The 21,917-nt window shown below is 41.2% G+C and overlaps 1 protein-coding gene across 3 annotated transcripts in view; it reads left to right on the top strand.

Moving 5' to 3' along the window:
- The window catches only part of BORCS5 (BLOC-1 related complex subunit 5), a 111,384-nt gene that overhangs the window by 66,068 nt on the left and 23,399 nt on the right, over positions 1–21,917 (top strand). For all 3 annotated transcript variants that reach the window (XM_012502489.2, XM_003265513.4, XM_012502491.2), the window contains one exon: positions 14,418–14,575. In XM_012502489.2, coding sequence (XP_012357943.1) covers positions 14,418–14,575 — 158 coding nt within the window. The remainder of the gene's footprint in view (positions 1–14,417; positions 14,576–21,917) is intronic.

Here is a 21,917-nt window from a genome sequence, read left to right as displayed (position 1 = left end):
TGTTGAACCAGTCTTGCATCCCAGGGATGAAGTCAACTTGATCATGGTGGATAAGCTTTTTGAAGTGCTGCTGGATTCGGTTTGCCAGTATTTTATTGAGGATTTTCACATCGATGTTCATCAGGGATATTGGTCTAAAATTCTCTTTTTTTGTTGTGTCTCTGCCAGGCTTTGGTATCAGGATGATAAAATGAGTTAGGGAGGATTCCCTCTTTTTCTATCGATTGGAATAGTTTCAGAAGGAATGATACCAGCTCCTCTTTGTACCTCAGGTAGAATTTGGCTGTGAATCCGTCTGGTTCTGGACTGTTTTTGGTTGGTAGGCTATTATTGCCTCAATTTCAGAGCCTGTTATTGGTGTATTCAGAGATTCAACTTCTTCCTGGTTTTGTCTTGAGAGGGTGTATGTGTCCAGGAATTTATCCATTTCTTCTAGATTTTGTAGTTTATTTGTGTAGAAGTGTTTATAGTATTCTCTGATGGTAGTTTGTATTTCTGTGGGATCGGTGATAATATCCCCTTTATCATTTTTTATTGTGTCTATTTGATTCTTCTCTCTTTTCTTCTTTGTTAGTCTTGCTAGTGGTCTCTCAGTTTTGTTGATCTTTTCAAAAAACCAGCTCCTGGCTGGGCGCGGTGGCTCACGCTTGTAATCCCAGCACTTTGGGAGGCCGAGGCGGGCAGATCACGAGGTCAGGAGATCGAGACCACGGTGAAACCCCGTCTCTACTAAAAATACAAAAAATTAGTCGGGCGTGGTGGCGGGCGCCTGTAGTCCCAGCTACTCGGAGAGGCTGAGGCAGGAGAATGGCGTGAACCTGGGAGGAGGAGCTTGCAGTGAGCCGAGATCGCGCCACCGCACTCCAGCCTGGGTGACAGAGTGAGACTCCGTCTCAAAAAAAAAAAACCAGCTCCTGGATTCATTGATTTTTTTTAAGGGTTTTTGTGTCTCTATCTCTTTCAGTTCTGCTCTGATCTTAGTTATTTCTTGCCCTCTGCTAGCTTTTGAATTTGTTTGCTCTTGCTTCTTTTAATTGTGATGTTAGGGTGTCGATTTTAGATCTTTCCTGCTTTCTGTTGTGGGCATTTAGTGCTTATGCTCTTTTCTTTGCACTTATCATGAGGATTATATTTAAGATCCTAACGTTGTAACACAATAATTTGAATTTATGCCAGCTTAGCTTTCTTTTCTTTTCTTTTCTTTTTAAGTGAAAACAAGTTTATTAAGAAAGTGAAGGAGGCTGGATGCGGTGGCTCACGCATGTAACTCCAGCACTTAGGAAGGCCTAGGCAGGCAGATCACCTGAGGTCAGTCATTCAAGACCAGCCTGACCAACATGGTGAAACCCCATCTCTACTAAAAATACAAAAATTAGCCAGGCATGGTGGCACATGCTTGTAGTCTCAGCTACTTGGAAGAATCATTTGAACCCAAGAGGCGGACTTTGCAGTGAGCCGAGATCGTGCCACTGCACTCCAGCCTGGGTAACAGAGTGAGTCTTCATCTCAAAAGAAAAAAAAAAAGTAAAAGAATAAGGAATGACCTCCAGAGGCAGAGCAGTGACAGCTTAACTTTCATAACAGAGAAAAACTCTGCTCCTTTCCAGCTTGGTTTCCATCCCTTTCAGTTGTTAATGTCACAAGATAATATCTTTATACAGGGTGTGTCCAAAATATAAACTAATACTTTTTTAATGCAGTAATCTCTCAAATTATGTAAAAAAAACAAAATATGGAGTTATAAACTAAAGTTACAATAACATTAGCTTTTAGACTAATGTTTTTTAATGTATCAGTCTCTTAAACAATGTAGAAAGCCAAAAGTAGAGCTACAAACCATGGTTACAAAAGAGTTATGAACTATGGTTACAAAAACCCATGTAAATACGTGGGCTTTTATTTTTTTATTTTTTATTTATTTATTTATTTATTTTTTGAGATGGAGTCTTGCTCTGTCGCCCAGGCTGGAGTGCAGTGGCGCAATCTCGACTCACTGCAAGCTCCGCCTCCCGGCTTCACGCCATTCTCCTGCCTCAGCCTCCCGAGTAGCTGGGACTACAGGTGCCCACCACCATGCCTGGCTAATTTTTTTGTATTTTTAGTAGAGCCGGGGTCTCACTGTGTTAGCCAGGATGGTCTCAATCTCCTGACCTCGTGATCCACCCTCCTTGGCATCCCAAAGTGCTGAACAATACATGGGCTTTTACAATTTGCCATATATTTACCTTTACTGAGATCTTTATTTCATCATTCAACTATCTAGTGTGCTTTCATTTCAACCTGCAGGACTCCCTTTAGCATTTCTTGCAGGGCAGGTCTAGTATTAACAGGGCAGGTCTAGTATTAAGAAACTCCCTCAGCTTTTTTTTTTTTTTTTTTTTTTCCTGTCTGATATTGTCTTAATTTCTCCCTCACTTTTGAAGGATAGTTTTACTGGATATAAAATTCTTGGTTGACAGGTTTTTTGTTTTTTGTTTTTTCTTTTAGCAGTTTACCAGCTTATGGCCCCCTAGGTTTCTGATGAGAAATCTGTCGATAATCTTATTAAGGTTCCCTTTTATATGATAAGTTGTTTTTCTTTTGCTGCTTTCAAATTTCTCTTTGTCTTTTTGTTTGTTTTTCGAGACAGAGTCTCAGTCTGTCACCCAGGCTAGAGTACAGTAGTGCAGTCTCAGCTCACTGCAACCTCTGCATCCCAGGCTCAGATGATCCTCCTGCCTTAGCCTCCCAAGTAGCTGGGACTACAGGCATCTGCCACCATGCCTGGCTAATTTTTATATTTTTTTGTAGAGATGGGGTTTTGCCATGTTGCCCAGGCTGGTCTCAAACTCCCGACCTCAGGTGATCTGCCCACCTTGGCCTCCCAAAGTGCTGAGATTACAGGTGTGAGCTAGTGTGCCTGGCCCTTTCTAAAGGTTGATTATAATGTGTCTTGGTGTGGGTCTCTGAATCCTGTTTTGAGTTTGATGAGCTATCCCTTTCATCAGGTTTGGGATGTTTTTGGCCATTGTTTCTTCAGATATTTTCTCTCCCTTTCGCTTTCTGTTTTCCTTTGGGGACTCCCACAATGCATATGGTTATCCACTTGATGGTGTCTCATCCGTCCCTTAGATCAGTTCACTTTTCCTTAATCTTTTTTCTTTCTGTTCCTCAGACTAGATAATATTCATTGTACTTCATTATTCACTCATTCTTTCTTCTGCCTGCTCAAATCTGCCTTTGAATCCCTGCAGTGAATTTTTCGTATCAGTTATTTCAGTTCCAGAACTTATTTTTCATTTTTTTTAGGTTTTCTGTCTCTTTATTGATATTTTCCATTTGTTTATACATTGTTTCCTTGGCTTTCTCCATGTCTTCTTTAGCTCTTTGAGCATCTTTAAGACAGTTGTTTTAAAGTCTTTGTCTAGTAGATTTGCCATTGTCTTTTTTCAGGGACAATATCTGTTGGTTTATATTTTTCCTTTGAATGAGCCATACTTTTCTGTTTCTTTGTATGACTTGTGATTTTTTTTTTTGAAAATTGGACATTTAAATCCAATAATATGGTAACTATGGAAACAAATTCTCCCCCTTCTCTGGGTTTGCTGTTTTTTGGGTTTATTTTTGGTTTTTTGATTGTTACAGGATGTGTCTGTGCCAAGAATCAGCCAGAGGTATACATGTTAGGTCTCCTCAGATCTTTTCTGAGCCTGTGCTTTTCCCTGGGCATGCAGAGCAACTTTCTAATTTCTCCTATATATATGGTTGCTTTTGAATATCCTGGTCTTTAATGTCTGGGTCCCAGAGAGGGAAAAAGAAAAAAGTGAAGGAGGGTGAAAAAATTGCTGCCCCCTTTAATCCTCTGAAAGTCACTTCAGCATGAGTGGGAGGACCTTGCAGCAGTGTGGTGGAGGTGCAACAGTGACTACTGTCTGTCTCTCTGTCTGCACCTTTGTGATCAGAAGCAGCCAGCATTGATCAGAGCATAGATTCATATTTAGAGGACAGGGTCCTTTTCTCCCCCGCTGTCTCCCACAAACTGTGTGCAAGCCACTCCAGGAATAAATGCGTAGCTGCCTGCAGTGGGGCCAGGAGCTTTGGGATGGCTGGTGCTATTGTGATGACAGCTGAAATTGACTGAAGGTAATTATAATTTATCATGCAGGCCTTCCTCTGGATGTTGCAAGCCTTCAGTAGACTCTAGAGCTACAAAATAGTTACATCGGATAGAGTGCACCAGTGCAATTATTTAGTTGGGAAGGCAAATTCCTGGTGCTTCCTACCACAGTCTTCCCCAAATTCCCTTTATAGTTACTTTTTTTCAGGAACCCCCATACTGTTTTCCCCAGCAGGTGCACCATTTTACGTTCTCACCAGCAATGCACAAGGGTTCCAAGGATATGGAGAAAATCCTTGCCAACACTTGTTATTTTCCATTGTTTGGATAATAGCCATCCTAATGATTAAGTGGTATCTCGTTGTGTTTTCTATTTCCCTCATGATTAGTGATGTCGAGCATCCTTCATATGCTTATTGGCCGTTTCTATATCTCCTTTGGAGAAATGCCTATTTAAGTCCTTTGCCCAATTGGGTGGTTTGTTGTTTTTTTAAATTTAGCTCCTTTTCATATTTGCCTTCCTTGTAAATAACTCCTGCTTCTTCTGGTAATCTGCTTGAGGAGTGAGATCATTTCTTTGCTATTTTCTACAGTGCTAGTACATAGTAGTGTGTGCCTGGTGAACACTTACAGTGGTAGGATAGGCCAGTCATACAGCCAGCCTTTGAAAGCCGGCTTAATTGACTACTACAGTTGGTGACTGGGGACTTTGAGACAGTGAGGAAATTAACACGAATTGTTTGCTTCCTCTGTGCTGGGTGCTGTGATAGGCATAACTTTATATAATTCCCATAATACTCCTTTAATACGTCACACTTATAGATGAAGGATTTGAATTAAGGGAAGTTAAATTTAGACTCCCTCAACATCACACAGGTAGTAAATGGCAATCCTTGGATTCCAATTCCAGGTCTACCTGACTCCAAACTTTTTCATTATACCATGCGGTCTCCCTTCCCTAGTCTGGTAAATTCAAACAGAGAGCAAGCCTGTGAATCTGAAGTTGTTTAGGGTGGATGAGCAGTTGAACATTTGCTTAATAAGAGACAGAGAATCTTGCTATATTGCCCAGGCTGGCTTTGAACTTCTAGGCTTAAGCAGTCCTCTCACGTCTGCATACTAAGTAGGTGGTAACTACAGCCTATTCCATTTTACTTAATTATTTGAGAGGAAAAGGTAGAGATTGTGAAATGCTAATTTTATAGCAGTGAACAGGATTCCTCGAAGACACTGAGGTGTGTCGTTTGTGGATACTGATGACCTTGGAAATACTGTGTCTACTTTTGGGTGTGACATCCTCTGTTCTTGTTTCTTTGGTACCATAAATTAGGGCCACTGGCCATGGCCAAATGGGTGCTAACACAGAAGGATGAAGTGCTTTTCATTGCTTACCACAAATTCCCTTGAACCCTTTACTTCTCTGAGACTTAAGAAACGCAAGAATAAAGGGAACAGTTTTATCAAAATCCTATTGTGTGCTAGGTAAACCCTAGAAGGGACATGATTATTATCTTGCTTTTACATATGAGAAAATTGAGGCCCAAAGATGTAAGGTAAATTGTCCAGATTCACCCAGCTAATAAGGGAGCTGAATTCAGCTTTTTCCATGCTGCCTCCATTAAAAAGTTCCTCTGTCTTGCCCTCTGGTGGGTTTTGGAGGTCCTGGGAGAAATGTTTGTATCCTCACCAAACGTTGTGGTGGGTGGGCATCTTACATGGGGCTTGTTATGCACCTGCAGTTTCTTCTGCCACATGGTTTAACCAAAGCAATGATGATTGCCATTGCCCCTTCGAGGTTAGCACTCCTCTGAGGTGTCAGGGTGGGGATAAATGTTCTAAAGGAATCAGCCTTAGAAAGCACACTTTTTCTAAGTATCCCGAAGGAATCAATCACTAACGCACATCACAAAATTTTCTCCAAGTTGGGAAGATGTTTTTAGACTTTCTCCTTCTTTTTTTTTTTTTTTGAGATGGAGTCTCGCATTGTCACCCAGGCTGGAGTGCAGTGGCGCGATCTCGGCTCACTCCAAGCTCCGCCTTCCGGGTTCACGCCTTTCTCCTGCCTCAGCCTCCCTACTAGCTGGGACTACAGGCGCCCGCCACCACGCCCAGCTAATTTTTTGTATTTTTAGTAGAGAAGGGGTTTCCCTCTGTTAGCCAGGATGGTCTCGATCTCCTGACCTTGTGATCCGCCTGCCTTGGCCTCCCAAAGTGCTGGGATTACAGGCATGAGCCACCGCGCCTGGCCAGACTTTCCCTTTCTTTAAGAAGAGAAGGGAGTGCCTTTGAGAACTAGAGTTTAAGTAAAGGATACACATAGCTTAAGTGCTTTTATCTTTGAAATATACTATGACGAATAGACTCGAAAATTTCTTATTGGTTTTGGGGGTATTATAGTCAATTTGGGCTGCTATAACAGAATACCATAAACTGAGTGGCTTAAACAACAAGCATTTCTCTCTGATAGTTCTGGTGGCTGGGAAATCCAAGGTCAAGGTGCTGGCAGATTTGCCTCTGCAGAGGACCTGCTCCCTGGTTTGCAGATGGCTATCTTCTTGCTGTGGCCTCACATGGCTGGGAGCAGAAAGAGTGAGGGGAGGCTCTCACATCTCTTCTTCTGGTGACACTAGTCCCATTCATGAAGCCTCCATACTCATGATCTACTCACCCACTAAGGTCCCCACCTCCTAATACCATTACCCTGGGGTTAGGATTTCAACATAGGAAATTTGGGGGAACACAAACATTCAGTCCATACAGGGGAATTTCCTTTTTCAGAATCTGTTGTTTAATTATACCTTCACCGTAACTTTTGTCAAAGTTATATTTAATTTCTACTTCCCGGATTCTGTAGCAGGAAATGGAGCTCGTTATGTGCCCCAATATTTGTAATACTGGTTTCTAGTCCTAGAAGTATCTAAGCCTCTCAGAGTTAAGGAATTTGGTTTGATAATAGGCTAAGCTAATAGCCGTATGGCTCTGCTCTGTGCTGTAGAAAAACTGTGGGTTTCCCCCCACCTGACATTTCAGAATGAAAAGCTCACTCAGCAGAATATTTCCCGCACTTCTAGCCCTGATGATTTTTCCACTCAACACTTTACACAAAGAGGTAGGTACGGATGGTAGTTTGCTGGATCTCTGGAATATTCAGTCTTGGTCTTCACTCACTCCCTGGAGCCTACTCGTCATTTTTGTATAAACAAAGTGGTTTAAACAGGGTCTTAGGAAATATCTCCAGTATTTACCATTTGCAAACCTAACCCTTAATATATGGAATCTGTTAGATCAGGTTTTTAACTCAATAAACATCTTTGGGTGCATCCCCGTATTAAACTAAAGAAGTAGAAAACTGAAGGCAATGGCTCTGTTCCTTAACTGTAAGGAACATGTTCTCTTTAACATGAAAAACTAACCATAAGTATGTGGATCAACGTTCTTCTTTATGGAGTATTTGGAGTGAAGTGTCATGATGTTACTGTTTTTTTTAACGGCTCAGCAAAAGAAAAAAAATATATATAGTGAGATGAAGTAGATATGACAAAATATTAGTTGTTGAATCTAGATGGTGGGTATTTGGGTATACATTTTTCCCCTACTTTTCTACATTTAAAAATTTTCATAATAAAGGGTAAAGCAGAAAAATCCTAAGTGTAAATAACATTTATAAAACTATACAAAAAATAATTTCAAGGATGGTACATGGTTCGTTCTCTATTAATGGTGTTGGAGTTGGTTGGAAATAATTAAAATAGGAGTATAAATCCAGAGACCCGCAGAGGCCAGGCAGGTGATATGCGTGAGTGGAGCTGCTGGGCACTGCACAGGAGGGAGATGGGGGGGACTGAGCAGAGAGGCAAGTGCACAACTCATTGAAAGCATTCCAAAAATTTCAAAAATCTTAATGTGCATTCACTTCAGAGGGCTGGAAGTTTGTGGTCTCCTAAAAATGACAAAATTTACCGTCTCTAAATTTACCCAGCTTTCTGTCCTTCTCCGTCTTTTCAGAAGATCCAGGAGAGGCGTAGCTATCAATACGACAGGGAGATGGTTTCCTGGCACAAGAGGGTGATGGGAAAACATTGTATTCAATGCCTCTAGAATTTGCCTGGGTTGCCACAACTTTGTTGCTTCAGGAATGGAAAATGTGGCCCATCTTCTTATTTTCTCTGTCCTGTCTTGCTCCTTCTATGACCCGGGGCAGGATTTGCGGTGGGTTTATGGAGATTCCTATGAGTCAAGGAAGCACATTCTGAGGATAGAGTCATGCACCTGGGTTTTGTTTTTAGGTGGTTAGAGGGAGGGTGCAATTTTGATTTATAAAAATGACTTAAAGTGTAATTCCTTTGATTTTGAAGTTGGCTAGGCAACTTAATTTGAACATCCTAGTGTGCCTGTTAGACCTGGCAACCTTCTCACAATCCCCCTCCTACTTCCCTCATTTCTCTCACTCTCCACCTTTTTCTCAAGAGGTAGAAGTGAGAGTTTTGTTTTGTGAGCTAAGGTTGGGTTCTGGGCCCTCTGCTTCAGCCACCTGGCAGCTTGGGCTGACCCTGTAGCCTTCCTCCACTTCATTCTGCAATTCAGGCTCCCAATAGTCTGAAGCACCGGAGAGCTTCCTCATGCACCTTAGAAGAGCAGATTCAGACTGAGACAAGGACTTGCTCTCAGGCATATATGCAGCCTACAAAAAGACCCTGGGAAGACTTTTTCCTCCTAATATCTTCCTAGACTTATGCTTTCCTTGGAATTCCAGCAATAGAACTGCATACTCTTACCCTAACTCAAGAACCTTTTATGTACTAGGTGCTATACTAGACATGAGATAAAAAGATAAGCAAAACATGGTCCCTGTCTTCAACCAGCTCACCGTTTGTTATACCACTGTAATCACCTTAGAGAAAAGGTTTTTTTTTTTTTTTTTTTTTTTTTTTTTTTTTTTTGAGACAGGATCTCGCTCTGTCGCCCAGGCTGGAGTGCAGTGGCACGATCTCAGCTCACTGCAAGCTCTGCCTCCTGGGTTCACGCCATTCTCCTGCCTCAGCCTCCTGAGTAGCTGGGACTACAGGCGCCCGCCACCACGCCCGGCTAATTTGTTTGTATTTTTAGTAGAGATGGTGTTTCACCATGTTAGCCAGGATGGTCTCGATCTCCTGACCTCGTGATCCACCTGCCTTGGCCTCCCAAAGTGCTGGGATTACAGGCGTGAGCCACCGCGCCTGGCCAAGAAAATGTTTTAAGATGTGTTTGGCCATATGAACTTTGGTGAGAATTAAAGATGAGGTTTTTACTTATGGAGTAGGGGGCACTTGGGATGGGTGAAGACGGGAGAACTGCCTCTGAAGTTCTTACTCATAGATGAGGAAAGACCTCAGCTACTTTTTGTTAAAATGAGTTTATTTATTTAAAAAATATTTAAGGGGGAAATGCATTCATTTGGTTAAAAAAGTTCTGTTAAAAGTATACTATGAAATTCCCCCTCCTTACCCCTTGCCTCTATCTAATTCTTATGTATCATTTCAGAGTTTATTTATGTAAATATAAGCAAATCTGAAAATATACTGTTATTTACTTGCACCCCAACCCCCATTTTTATGCAATGATAGCACACTCTATGCATCTATATACCTTTTAAAAAATTATATCTTATGGAGGTTTTTTTCCATGTAAGTACATAGAGAGCACCCTCGTTCTTTTCTTTGTTCATGTAATACTATTTATAGATGCACCTTGATTTAATTAACAGGCCCTCTCTTCAGGGACATTGCGGTGTTTGCTGACCTTTGCTGTTACAGTCACTGCTGCATTGAATACTCTTGTATATGCATTATACATCATTTAGCATGTGTGCTACTGTGTGTGTAAACTCCTAGTGGTGAAGTTGTTGCATCAGAGGCTATGCATTTGTAATTTTGTTATCCATGCCAAATTGCCCTCCTCCATAGGGTGTTAACAACTTACACACTAAGCAGCAAAACCTCTTTCCTCACAGCTCCACCTACAAAGTATTTTTCATGCTTTTCGTTTTTACCAATTTGACAGGTGAAAAATGGGCTTGCGGTAAGTTTCAATTTGTTTTTCTTATTATAAGTGAGGTTGTGCATCTTATAGTTGAGGTATTGGTATTTCCTTTTCTGTGAAATATCTTTTCATAACTTTTGTTCATCGTTCTTTTGCTAATTCTTTTTTTTTTGAGATGATTCTCCTGCCTCAGCCTCCTGAGTAGCTGGGAATACAGGTGCCTGCCACCATGCCCAACTAATTTTTGTATTTTTAGTAGAGACGGGGTTTCACCATGTTGGCCAGGATGGTCTTGATCTCTTGACCTCGTGATCTGCCCGCCTCGGCCTCCCAAAGTGCTGGGATTACAGGCGTGAGCCACTGCCCCCGGCCCTTTTGCTAATTTTTAATTTGCCAATTTCTTTTCTTTCTTTTTTTTTAGAGATGGAGTTGCGATCTTGGCTCACTTCAGCCTTTGCCTCCTGGGTTCGAGAGATTCTTCTGCCTCAGCCTCTCAAGTAGCTGGGACTACAGGTGCTTGCCACCATGCCCAGCTACTTTTTGTATTTTTAGTGGAGATGGGGTTTCACCGTGTTGGCCGGGCTGGTCTTGAACTCCTGACCTCAGGTGATCTGCCTGCCTCAGCCTCCCAAAGTGCTGGGATTATAGGCATGAGCCACCGTGCCCAGCCTTATTTGCCAATTTCTAGGCACTCTTTATATATTAGGAAGTTTACCCTATGTGATAAGTTATCACAATAGGAGGAAAACGGCTTCCTGGGGTCTCTGCAGGTTTTTTATTTTCCTCAGATTTTGGGTATTCTTTTTGTATTTTAAATTTTAACTTGTGTTTGTTGTCATGAGGAGTCTTGGTTTTTGTGTTGTTGAATTTATCAGTGTTTCCTTTATGACTTTTGCATTATCCCGGTCCACTGTTAATGGCACGAAATCATTCATTCCTTTTTCCTTGGCGCCTCCTTCCTCTTTTCCTCTTTCAATTTAGGACTGACAGCAAAATGCTTTTGGTATCTTCCCCCAAGTTTGCGTTCCTGGAAATGTATTTCTTGTTAGTGATAGGGTAGCCCTTGATAGTTTTGTTAGGAGATTTTAGTGGTCTGTAGCATTCCCATTTTCTTGGTACAGGCACTCTGGGAAACTGACAGTTTCTTATAAAACTAAACATGCAATTACCATATGACCTAGCATTTGCATTCTTGGGCATTTATCCCAGAGAAATGAAAACTTATGTTTACACAAAAACCTGTACATGACTGCTCACAGCAGACTTGTTTGTAATAGCCCCAAACTGGAAACAGCCCAAATGTCGTCCAATGGGTGAATGGTTAAACAAACTCTGATACATATATACCATGGAATACTACTCAGAAATAAAAAAAGAATTAACCATTGATATATCAACAACATAGACACATCTCTAAAGTTTTATGTTGGGCAACTAAAAAGATTCAATCCCAAAAGCTTACATGATGTATTATTTCATTTATATAACACTTTTGAAAGGACGAAATTTTAGAAATGGTGAATGGATTAATGGTTGCCAGTGTTTTAAAGATGGAAAGGGGGATGAGAGAAAGAGTGGGGTAGGTATAGTTATAAAAGCAGCACAAGAACTCTTTGTGGTAATGGAACTTTTCAACATCTGACCATGGTGATGAATGCATGAACCTATGTATGGGAAAAAATTGTATAGAACTAAATACAGACACAAATCAGTGCAAATAAAATGAGGAAATCTGGGCCGGGCATGGTGGCTCATGCCTGTAATCCCAGCACTTTGGAAGGCTGAGGCAGATCACCTTAGGTCAAGAGTTTGAGATCAGCCTGGCCAACATGGTGAAACCCTGTCTCTACTAAAAAATACAAAAATTAGCAGGAATGATGGCACATGCCTATAATCCCAGCTACTCAGGAGCCTGAGGCGTGAAAATTGCTTGAACAAGGTTGCAGTGAGCTGAGGAGATCATTCCACTGTGCTGCAGCCTGGAAGACAGAGCGAGACTGTCTCAAAAAAAAAAAAGGAAATCTGCCCAGGTGCAGCGGCATACTCCTGTAGTCCCAGCTACTTGGGAGGCCAAGGTGGGAGGATCTCTTGAGCTCAGGAGTTTGAGGCCAGCCTCAGCAACAGAGGGAGATACCATCTCTAAACCAAAAAAGGGAGGGATGGGTAGGAAATCTGAATAAGATCAGATTATATCTATGGATTATATCTATGTCAATATCCTGGTTGTGATATAGTACCATAGTTTTACAAGATGTTACCGTTGAGGGAAATTGGGTAAAGGGGACACGGGATCCTGTACATAGGATCTCAATAAAAATTTCAATAAAAAATTCCTAATTTCTGCTAATACTGGATTCACCAAAACATACTGCCTGGAAGCAGATTCAGTTCAAGTAACTGGTGCGCTCCTGTGTTAGGACTTGTAGTGCAGCAGCTGAGCAGTGGAATGTGGAGGAGCCCAGCAGTGCCTCGAGTTCCAGCCCTCTACTCTGCTCTGTCTCAGAAGATCTAAGAGCATTGACCAGCATTTCCCAGGATTCTCTGGGACAATCCAGCTGGGTAGCCATTCATACAGCCTGTCTGGAGGGAAAGAATACTGGCTTCAGCTCTAATGTATCAGAACAGTGTGGGGTGGATGTTGGTGGTTGGGGACAGTGAGGGGTGGACATTGGTGGTTGGGGTCATTGAGGAAGGGTCCCCAAGATGAGCTTTGGCCAGGTGAGGTTGCTCACACCGAGGTGGGAGGATCGCTTGAGCCCAGAAGTTCGAGACCAACCTGGGCAGCAAAACCCTGTCTCTACTAAAAATACAAAAACTAGCTGGCTGTGGTAACAAGTGCCCATGGCCTCAGCTACTCTGGAGGCTGAGGTGGGAAGATCGCTTGGGTCCAGGAGGTCGAGGTTGCAGTGAGCTAAGATCACGCCACTGCACTCCAAATGGGCAACAGAGCAAGACTCCATCTCAAAAAAAAAAAAAAAAAAGCTTTGCTGTGCCCTGCACGTGACCTACTGTCATACGTATCCTGTGTTCCTTGTGCTGTAGCATTGGCTCTGCTGTGAGACAGGGTGGTCTGGCATGTGGTAGGGCGATCACTGGGATCCCCAAAACCCTGCTAGGGAATCTCTGAGGTCAAAACTATTTTTGTAATAATACGTAGACGTTATTTGCAAACCACGCTCATTCTCTTACACAAGTGTCCAGTGGAGTTTTCCAGAGGCTAAATGATGTGAAATAGCAACAGATTACATGCAGAAGCAGCTATGAGATTCCATCTGTTTTCTATTAAGGCAGACATTAAAAAGACATTAAAAAAAATAAACCAGTGGCATCATTTCACTTTTTTGGTTTGGAAGAATATTTTCCTTAAAATGTTATTTTTGTTAATGTATAAAGGGGTTATCATTATATTTAAATGATTTAATATTTAAGAATATTCTCAGTTTTAATTTTTATAGGTGAATATCAAAAGATAAAACTCACACAAAAGCTCTCTGGGGTCCTTGGTAATTTTTGAGAGTGTAGGGGTTCTGGTAATTGAGAATTGTTGCTTTGGCAGAAAGCAATAGGCTTAATTTCTAGACTGGGCTTTGCTTTGTGAATGTGGGCATCATTTGGCCTCTTCAGTTGATTTCTTCTCCTGCAAATGCTATTAATTGCCCTGCTACATACCTATGAAAATATAATGCCCTATGCAAATACAGGGGAGAGTAATGGTTACATGGCTAAGCTGGTGTTGAAAGAAAATGTAAAGAATGAGTTCCTGGCCTGTTAGCTGACAGTCTGCTTACTTGTTAAATGTCTTCATTTTAGCATCTCCTAGCAGTTTCTATATACATTTGATTTCTTTTTCTCAGTTTTTCAGACAACCATTTTAATTATTTTTAAAATTTTATTCCCACATTTTCAATTAATAAGGGATTTATATTCCTAGTACCTTGAAGTGATGTGATAAGGTCAGGAGCTGTGTTCTTGGAGAAACCACTTACTAGCTATGTGACTTTTTGGAAAGTTACTTAACTTCTCTGTGTCTTGGCTTCCTCCTGTGTAAATGGAGCTAATAATACCTCACTTTCCAGGGCAGTTGTGAATATGAAAAATAGTGCACAGGAAGCACTTAGCAAAAGTGCTTGGCACGTAACAGATGCTCCATAAATAATAATTGCAACGATTGTCATTAACATAACAAAAGATGCAAGATTAAATTGAAGTCTTCCCCTGTCTTCAGTGAACTTGTTAAATTACTTTATTCACAAGTTTTTTTAGCAGTAATTTTAATTTCATTTCATTTTTTTCTCCTTTGAAGGGCTATTGAGTGGCCAGACTTCCCCAACAAATGCCAAATTGGAGAAACTGGACTCTCAGCAGGTGTTGCAGCTCTGCCTCCGATATCAAGATCACCTGCATCAGTGTGCAGAGGCCGTTGCTTTTGACCAGAATGCTTTGGTTAAACGAATCAAAGAGGTAATGTGCTGTGGGAAAATAACATTGCTGACTGGTTATTGTGATTCTCTGCAACTCTGGATGCCATCTTAAGACTTGACATTTGTCACTATTGCTTTGAGGAGATTGCTTTTTCCTAGCAGTAAAATGTGATGATGAAAAAAGTGGTCCACAGAGCTGGGCTAATTTAGAGTTTGAATCTTGATCACCACTGATTTGCTTGGCCAAGTTGCTTAACTTCTCTTTGTCTCAGTTTCCTCATGTGAAAAATGGGGCTAATAGCAGTAACTTACCCCAAGGGTTGAGTGACAGATTGCTCAGTAAGTGTTAGCTATTATTAGTGTATGTGAAGTCCTGCCATACTAATTTGCTGTAGCCACCATTCTGTCTTTGAATTGACTTTAATCGTTTCCTGTGTATAATTTGTATTTTGTTTCCCAGTAGATTATAATTTCTTTCAAAGCAGGAGCTTTGATACGAAAAGCTCCAGTGATTCCTAATGGTTTTATGGAAACAATTACGCCTATTTAACCCGCAAAGTTTTTAAAGGAAAGAAGCAATGTAATTCATGTGAAAGTACTTAGTAAACTGAAGAGCATGATGCAAATGTTGTGTAATTATCAATCTCAGTAAATAAGTACTTCCTTTAAGCACTTAAATGTATCATTGACCAGCTGCTGCACAGCACAGTTCTAGAGGCACAAAGGAATAAGTAAATACATTTTCCAAATTTTTCAGTCAAGAAAAACTTTATATTCCTGATACCTTGATGTACTGTAATATCAAGGAAATGTTAGGAGCTGTTTATTGGAGAAACCACTTCTGTGAATGGCACTCCCAGATTTGTTTAACAAAATGGCCCTTTAACTCTGGTGAGAGAAGAAGATGGACATGGAGAAACAAGTGATGGAGCAAGAATCACTGCAGGTTAACAATTTTTATTTAGCAATGGAGGTAGCACATCCTTGAGATTACAAAGTAGTCATTAGTTATAGTGACAGATTTAAATTTGCCAACATCTCCAACATTTTAGTACTTAGCTTTCATAAAATGTTGCATGCATATACTCTTCTCTCATGGGTTAAATGCTATTATTTGGAAAACTATTAAACATGACCTTTGATACTGCTTTTCACTGATGTGGCTTTGCAAATATTATAAACTTATTTTACTATATTATGGTCTACCAAGCTTTAATTTCCAAACATGACTATTCATTGGCATCATGTGAGTTTTTTGTTTGTTTTAATACTGAGTTCTCCTCTCCTCCCAGTATGTCTAGGTGTGGTCTGTGAATCATTATTTTAATAAGATGATATGGTTTGGCTGTGTCCCCACCCAAATCTCTTGAATTGTAGCTTCCATAATTCCCATATGTCATGGGAGGGACCCCGTGGGAGGTAATTGAGTCATGGGGGCAGGTCTTTCCCATGCTGTTCTCATGATAGTGAATAAGTCTCACGAGACCTGATAGTTTTATAAAGGGGAGTTCCCCTACACAAGCTCTCTTGCCTGCCACCATGTAAGATGTGACTTTGCTCCTCATTCGCTTTTAGCTGTGATTATGACACCTCCCCAGCCATGTGGAACTGTGAGTCAATTAAACCTCTTTCCTTTATAAATTACCCAGTCTTGGATATGTCTTTATTAGCAATGTGAGAACAGACTAATACATAAGGTTACCAAATGATACTGATGCCACCCTCTATTACCTGGGATTTGGGAACCAGTGGTCTTAATTAAGCACTATTTCTAAAATGAGTTCTACAAAACTAGTCCCATGTAAAGAAGGTCAAACGATTTGCTTATTCCCTCACCACCCCTTGGAAAGTCACAAAGCATATTATCTCACTTGAAGTTCTTAGGAGTCTCACAATAAAGAAAGCCAGACTTTTGAAACTTATTTGACCTCAGAACACTTATCTTACGTAACATCTATTAACGTCCCACAAAGTAGTGATTTTAGAACATTCTTTGGGAAATGCTATTGTAGATATAAGACTTTACCTTTTTAATTTTTTTGGAAACAGAGTCTCATGCTGTCACTGAAGCTGGAGTTTAGTGATACATTCATAGCTCGCTGCAACTTCGAACTGCTGGGCAGAAGCAATTCTCCAGCCTCAGCTTCCTGAGTAGCTTAGGACTGCAGGTGTATGCCATCACACCTGGCTATGTTGCCCAGGATGTTTTCAAACTCCTCAGCTCAAGCGATCCTCCTGCCTCATCCTCCCAAAGCACTGGGATTACAGGTGTGAGCCACTGCCCTCAGCCAGACTCTACCATTTCTTACTGTTGTGCCATAAGTTAATTAACTATGACATTAACTCTCAGAGAGGAGATCTTAGAATTATAATAAATTGGCTTTTTGATGCTTATTCTTTTTAAAAAGTCCTTTAAGTTCAAGATCAGCCTGGCCAACATGGTGAAACTCCATCTCTACTAAAAATACAAAAATTAGCCAGGTGTGATGGTGCATGCCTGTAGTCCCAGCTCCTCGGGAGGCTGAGGTACAAGAATCGCTTGAACCTGGGAGGTGGAGGTTACAGTGAGCCCAGATCATGTCACTGCACTCCGACCAGGGTGACAGAGCCAGATTTCATCTCAAAAAAAAAAAAAAAAAAAAAAAAAACAAAACCAAAAACAACAACAAAAACCTCTAATCCATATCTGTTGTTTTGCAGTTTAGGAAAGTATGGTACAGAGAGATTCACTGACCAGCTCTATATCAGAGAGCTGGGGAAAGTGTTTTGTAGTTGGAAGTACCAGACACAGCTTCTCATTATACCACATTTTCAAGACTTCAGAGCAGTGTTTCTTAGCCCTGGCTACATGTTAAAATTACTCGGAAGTTTTTTCCTCCAATATATATGATGGGAAATTTTACACATATACTGAAGAAGACAGAGTAAAAGAAGGCGGAGTAACACAGTGAACCTTAATGTACTCATTACCAGCCACTACAATCATCAACTTGCAAATACTCCTGTTTCATCCATAGCCCCACTCCCTGCCACCCTCAACTGTATATTTTATAGTAAATCCCCAAACATTATTTCATTCATAAATATTTAAGTATATATCTTTAAAAGTGAAGGATTCTTTTAAAAAATAACTTTTAAATTTGAATTAATTTTAGACTTGGAGAAAAGTCACAGAAATAATTTGAGAGTACCTATATACCCTGCCCCATGCAGCTTCCCCTAAAGTTAACACTTTACATAACCTTCGTACAATGATCAAAACCAGGAAATTAGCTTGGTACAATACTAGCAATTAAATGGAGACCTTATTTTGAATTTTACCAGTAATTCCATGAATGAATGACTCCATCCTTTTGAAAAATATAGTCATAATGCTGTTATACCTAAAATATTTAACAATGATACCTTAATTCATTCAGCATAGCTGAGGTGCCGTTAAGAAAATACCGATGTCTGGGTCTCACTCCAAACCGATTAGATCAAAATCTTTGAAGGGTGACAGGGTTGGGGCGGTGGGATGTTGGGTATTGGTATTTACGAAGGTGCTCTAGGTGATTCTAGTATGTAACCAGGTGAGAACCAGTGTTTTGGAGCATTCATTTAAAAATAAACTGACTTTGGCGGTCGACATGGCTCATGCCTATAATCCCAGCACTCCGGGAGGCCAAGACAGGCGGATTGTTTGAGCCCAGGAGTTCAAGACCAGCCTGGGCAACATGGTGAAACCCCATCTCTACAAAAAAGACAAAGAAAAAAAAAAAAAAACCAGGCATAGTGTTGTGTGCCTGTAGTCCCAGCTACTTGGGAGGTGAGAAGATGGTTTGAGCTCAGGAGGCAGAGTTTGTGGTGAGCCGAGATCTCCACTCTAGTCTGGGCTACAGAGCAAGACCCTGTCTCAAAAAATAAAATAAACAATTTAAAATTCTGTTTGAAGAACTTTGGGATTCACTTTGAATAGTCAGTAATTACCCAGGATTATTGCAAAACAAAGACCAGCACTCACAGTACTGAGCAATACCTCAGCAGCGTGCTCGGGCAGAGGAGGTGAGCACAGTTTTGGGGTCATTTGTGGTGTAATGTGTCCGTCTTATCTCTGTTGATGAGTGTTAGCAAACTCCTGAATCATATCCATCCATCTATGTTCACTTTAGACCTAAGGGTTGAAATTAGTCACTTCCAAATGAGTAAAGCAGAGGATGTCGTTTTGATCAAACACCAACTCTCTGATATTATTCCAGATGTTTCCTGGAAATTTTGTTGGAAAGGTGAGGAAGTAACATAATACTATGTGTTGAAAAGTGAGGGAACTTAATAACCGTGGAGAATATGTGTTAGTGGAAGTATAGAACCGGGATCAACTAGAGGTCCCTAAGATTACAGTACCTGTGATCACTTAAGTCTGGATCAAAGGGAAACATGGCTGTGACTATTTCTGATTCAGATAAAGGAAAGTCAGAGAGTTAGCTAAGCTTTCCTTATGTTAAATTTGGATGATGCTCTTGAATGAAAAGCTTATGTTTATAGATTTGTGTATGCGAGGGAGAAGAATGGAAGTAATTTACTTTGCAATCAGGGAGTCTAGTGACGTACCTTAACTACTAGTTTCTTTAATGGCGATAGGATGACCCCTCAGCCAGCACTGTTGAGCAGCTATTGCAGACCCACCTAGTGGGGAGGTCCTTTGGGGGTTCCAGAGACATGTAACATGGTCCCTGCTCTTTGAGAGTTTAGCCTCGATGAGGGAATGAAGATATACAGAACAGAAATATGAAAAAGGCACTGTTGAAGGGGAATGCTCATTTGTGATTTATGACTAAAGTTCTGTAAGAGTTAAAGATCGGGATATCCTGGAGCAGACGGGGTTTAAGCTAGGTCTTTGAAAAAAAAAACAAAAAAAAAAAACAGAAAAACAGGATTTGGGAAATGAGAGGAAGAGGGGGGCATTGCTGCAGGGGAACAGCTTGACAGTCTTAGAAGAAAATTAACTTTGGGGCTTCAGGGACAATGAAGAAACTGGCCTAAGTTTCGGTGAGCTTGCTCAGAGAAATCTCTGCATTAAGAACCACAGAATGTTGAAATTGGAAGGACCTTAGAGACCCTCTGGTCCAGTGCTCTCATTATTCAGATGCAGAAATTAAAGCCTTTTAGAGAAAGTAAGCACTTTGGCCAGGTCACACAGTGAGGTAGTGGCCAAAATTAAATTAAAAGTGGATGAAGATCAAAGGGGATTTTTTGTTTTGCAGGTGGTGCACTTGAACATGTTTACAGGATGAGGGGGAAGAGGCAGATGAGACAAGATCAAAGATGAAGGAGAAAGGGGGATTCTTAGAGCAAGATCCCTGAGGAGGCAAGAGTTGGAGCCCTGTGGGACATCTGTTTTGAGAGAACAGGGAGGACGCAGGCAAGTTTATGACAGGAGGGTCCCTGGCACAGATCGGTCACACCCAGCAGCTTGTATCCTCTGTGGAGAAGAGGGGGGTCATTTGTTGAGTGGTCATGGTGACTGGGTACAGTAATGAGTGCCATAAGGCATTGAGGGCTCAGCTGAGGCAGGGCAACTTGTATTTGCTCTTTGTATTTGCAGACAGTTCGGCAAAATGGTTCTGAGTGTAAACTCCAGAGCCACACTGCCAAGGTTCAATCCTGGCTCCATCTCTGACTAGCTGTGTGACCTCAGGCAAGTCCCTTAATTCTTCCGAGCCTCAGTGAGAGGCTATTCTGATCAGTCAGAACAGAATGACATCGACTTCAGGTTTTCGTGAGGGTTCAATGAGTTATTTATTCTTGGTACAGTACTAGGGACCACGCCTGCCATCTAGTAGACACTGTAGTGTTAGCTCTTGTTATTGCTTTAAATATAAATGATGACTAAGGAGAAAGGCCTATCCTAATTGCCATGCATTGGCCCATATGAAATGACTTGATACCAGCAGCTGTCTAAATATTGCCCCATTTTAAGCTCTGCTCTTAACAACCCAAGTATAAGAACTAAATAGAGGCAAGGCAAAACAAAAAAATTTTTTTTTAGCCCACTGTGGTTTCCTTCAAACCCTGCAGGATTTCTTTCATGCCACGAATATGTAGTTTTTGGAATTTCTGTAGTGAATTTAACTGTTTATTCTGCTTTGTGGATAGCATACTTGTGCCTGGGGAACATGGGTCTTGAGAAATGTGAAGCTGGATGGTGGCAAACCATTAGTCCTTGGCTTCTAGGCTGTGGATACATGGCTGCCTCTGATTTGGGGGATTTCCTGTATATTGCCTCATTTCTAGTTAAGGATTCAAGTTGACAGACACTGAGTTTTAGGTTACATCTATCATTGAAATGTGGGGTAACTGAAAAGCCAACGAGAAAGGAGTGTGCTTCCTCCCCAGGTGTGGTTTCCCTGGGGGCGAGGGACGAGGCTGGTGGCAAATACGCAGCCCCAGGAAGATGCAGCACAGACTTTTGGAGCTTCTCTTGTCACTGCCCTGGGTCTTATTTCTGCCTCATTCTAGTTGCTGTCAGTGGGTAAGTGTGTTCATAGATTAGAACGCCTTTGTAACTAAGATAAAGCCACAAGGTTTATTTTGTTACAGTTCCTGTGTGCTTGCTTGAAGGCCTTGAGAGTACATTCATGCTATGATTCTAGAAACTCCTGTTTTAATTCTTAGATGTATTGATAAGCATACTGTATTGACATAAACCAGTATGAAGCATGGAGGGGGTTCCGACGAACTGATAAGAAAAAATTGCAATCCTTGGAAAGCCATGTGATTACACAGGATTATGAAGAGGCCCTAAGGTTTCTCTAATTTAGCCCTTTCATTGTGCAAATAAACCAGGGACCTTCAAGTGTTTATGAGATTTGCTGGGTATCTTTCTATTAGCTAATGACTAAGATGGTATTAGAAGGCAAGTCGTCTTTTCCACTGCACCATACTACTTATGTTCTGCCTCTTTGGAGTCCTTCATTTCATTTTTGTTTATTCCTTTTTTACATGGTAGGTCCTCAACTGGTGTTTGAAGGAATGCCCGAGAGTTGCCATTCATGGGCCTGCACACAGGGCTGGGCAGGGATTTCTTTCTGTCAATGGTACTGTAATGTGTAAGACCCAGCTGGAGTCATTTTCCAACTATTTGACCTGACTTCCTGTACTGTGTGTCCTCCCAGGGAGAGAGACTGATCCAGATTAAATGAGTTGCTCCGAGTGTTGCACAGAGCATCGGTGTCTGAACTGGCATTAGCATTCACTTTGAGCTCCTTCGGTTAAAAGCCTGGTTAGCGTGAGCTGTTGGCCAGGTGAAACCTGCTATCGCCCCGACACTGAACCGAATCTCCTTTAAATGACAACATGGTTAGAGTCCTGTGGCTGCTTTTAAATATATTTTGGCTTCAGTT

Source organism: Nomascus leucogenys, chromosome 23 (genome assembly GCF_006542625.1).
Source record: "Nomascus leucogenys isolate Asia chromosome 23, Asia_NLE_v1, whole genome shotgun sequence".
Lineage (NCBI taxonomy): Eukaryota > Metazoa > Chordata > Mammalia > Primates > Hylobatidae > Nomascus > Nomascus leucogenys.
The sequence above is the reverse complement of the archived record's forward strand: the minus strand, read 5'-3'. Positions and strand labels throughout refer to the sequence as shown.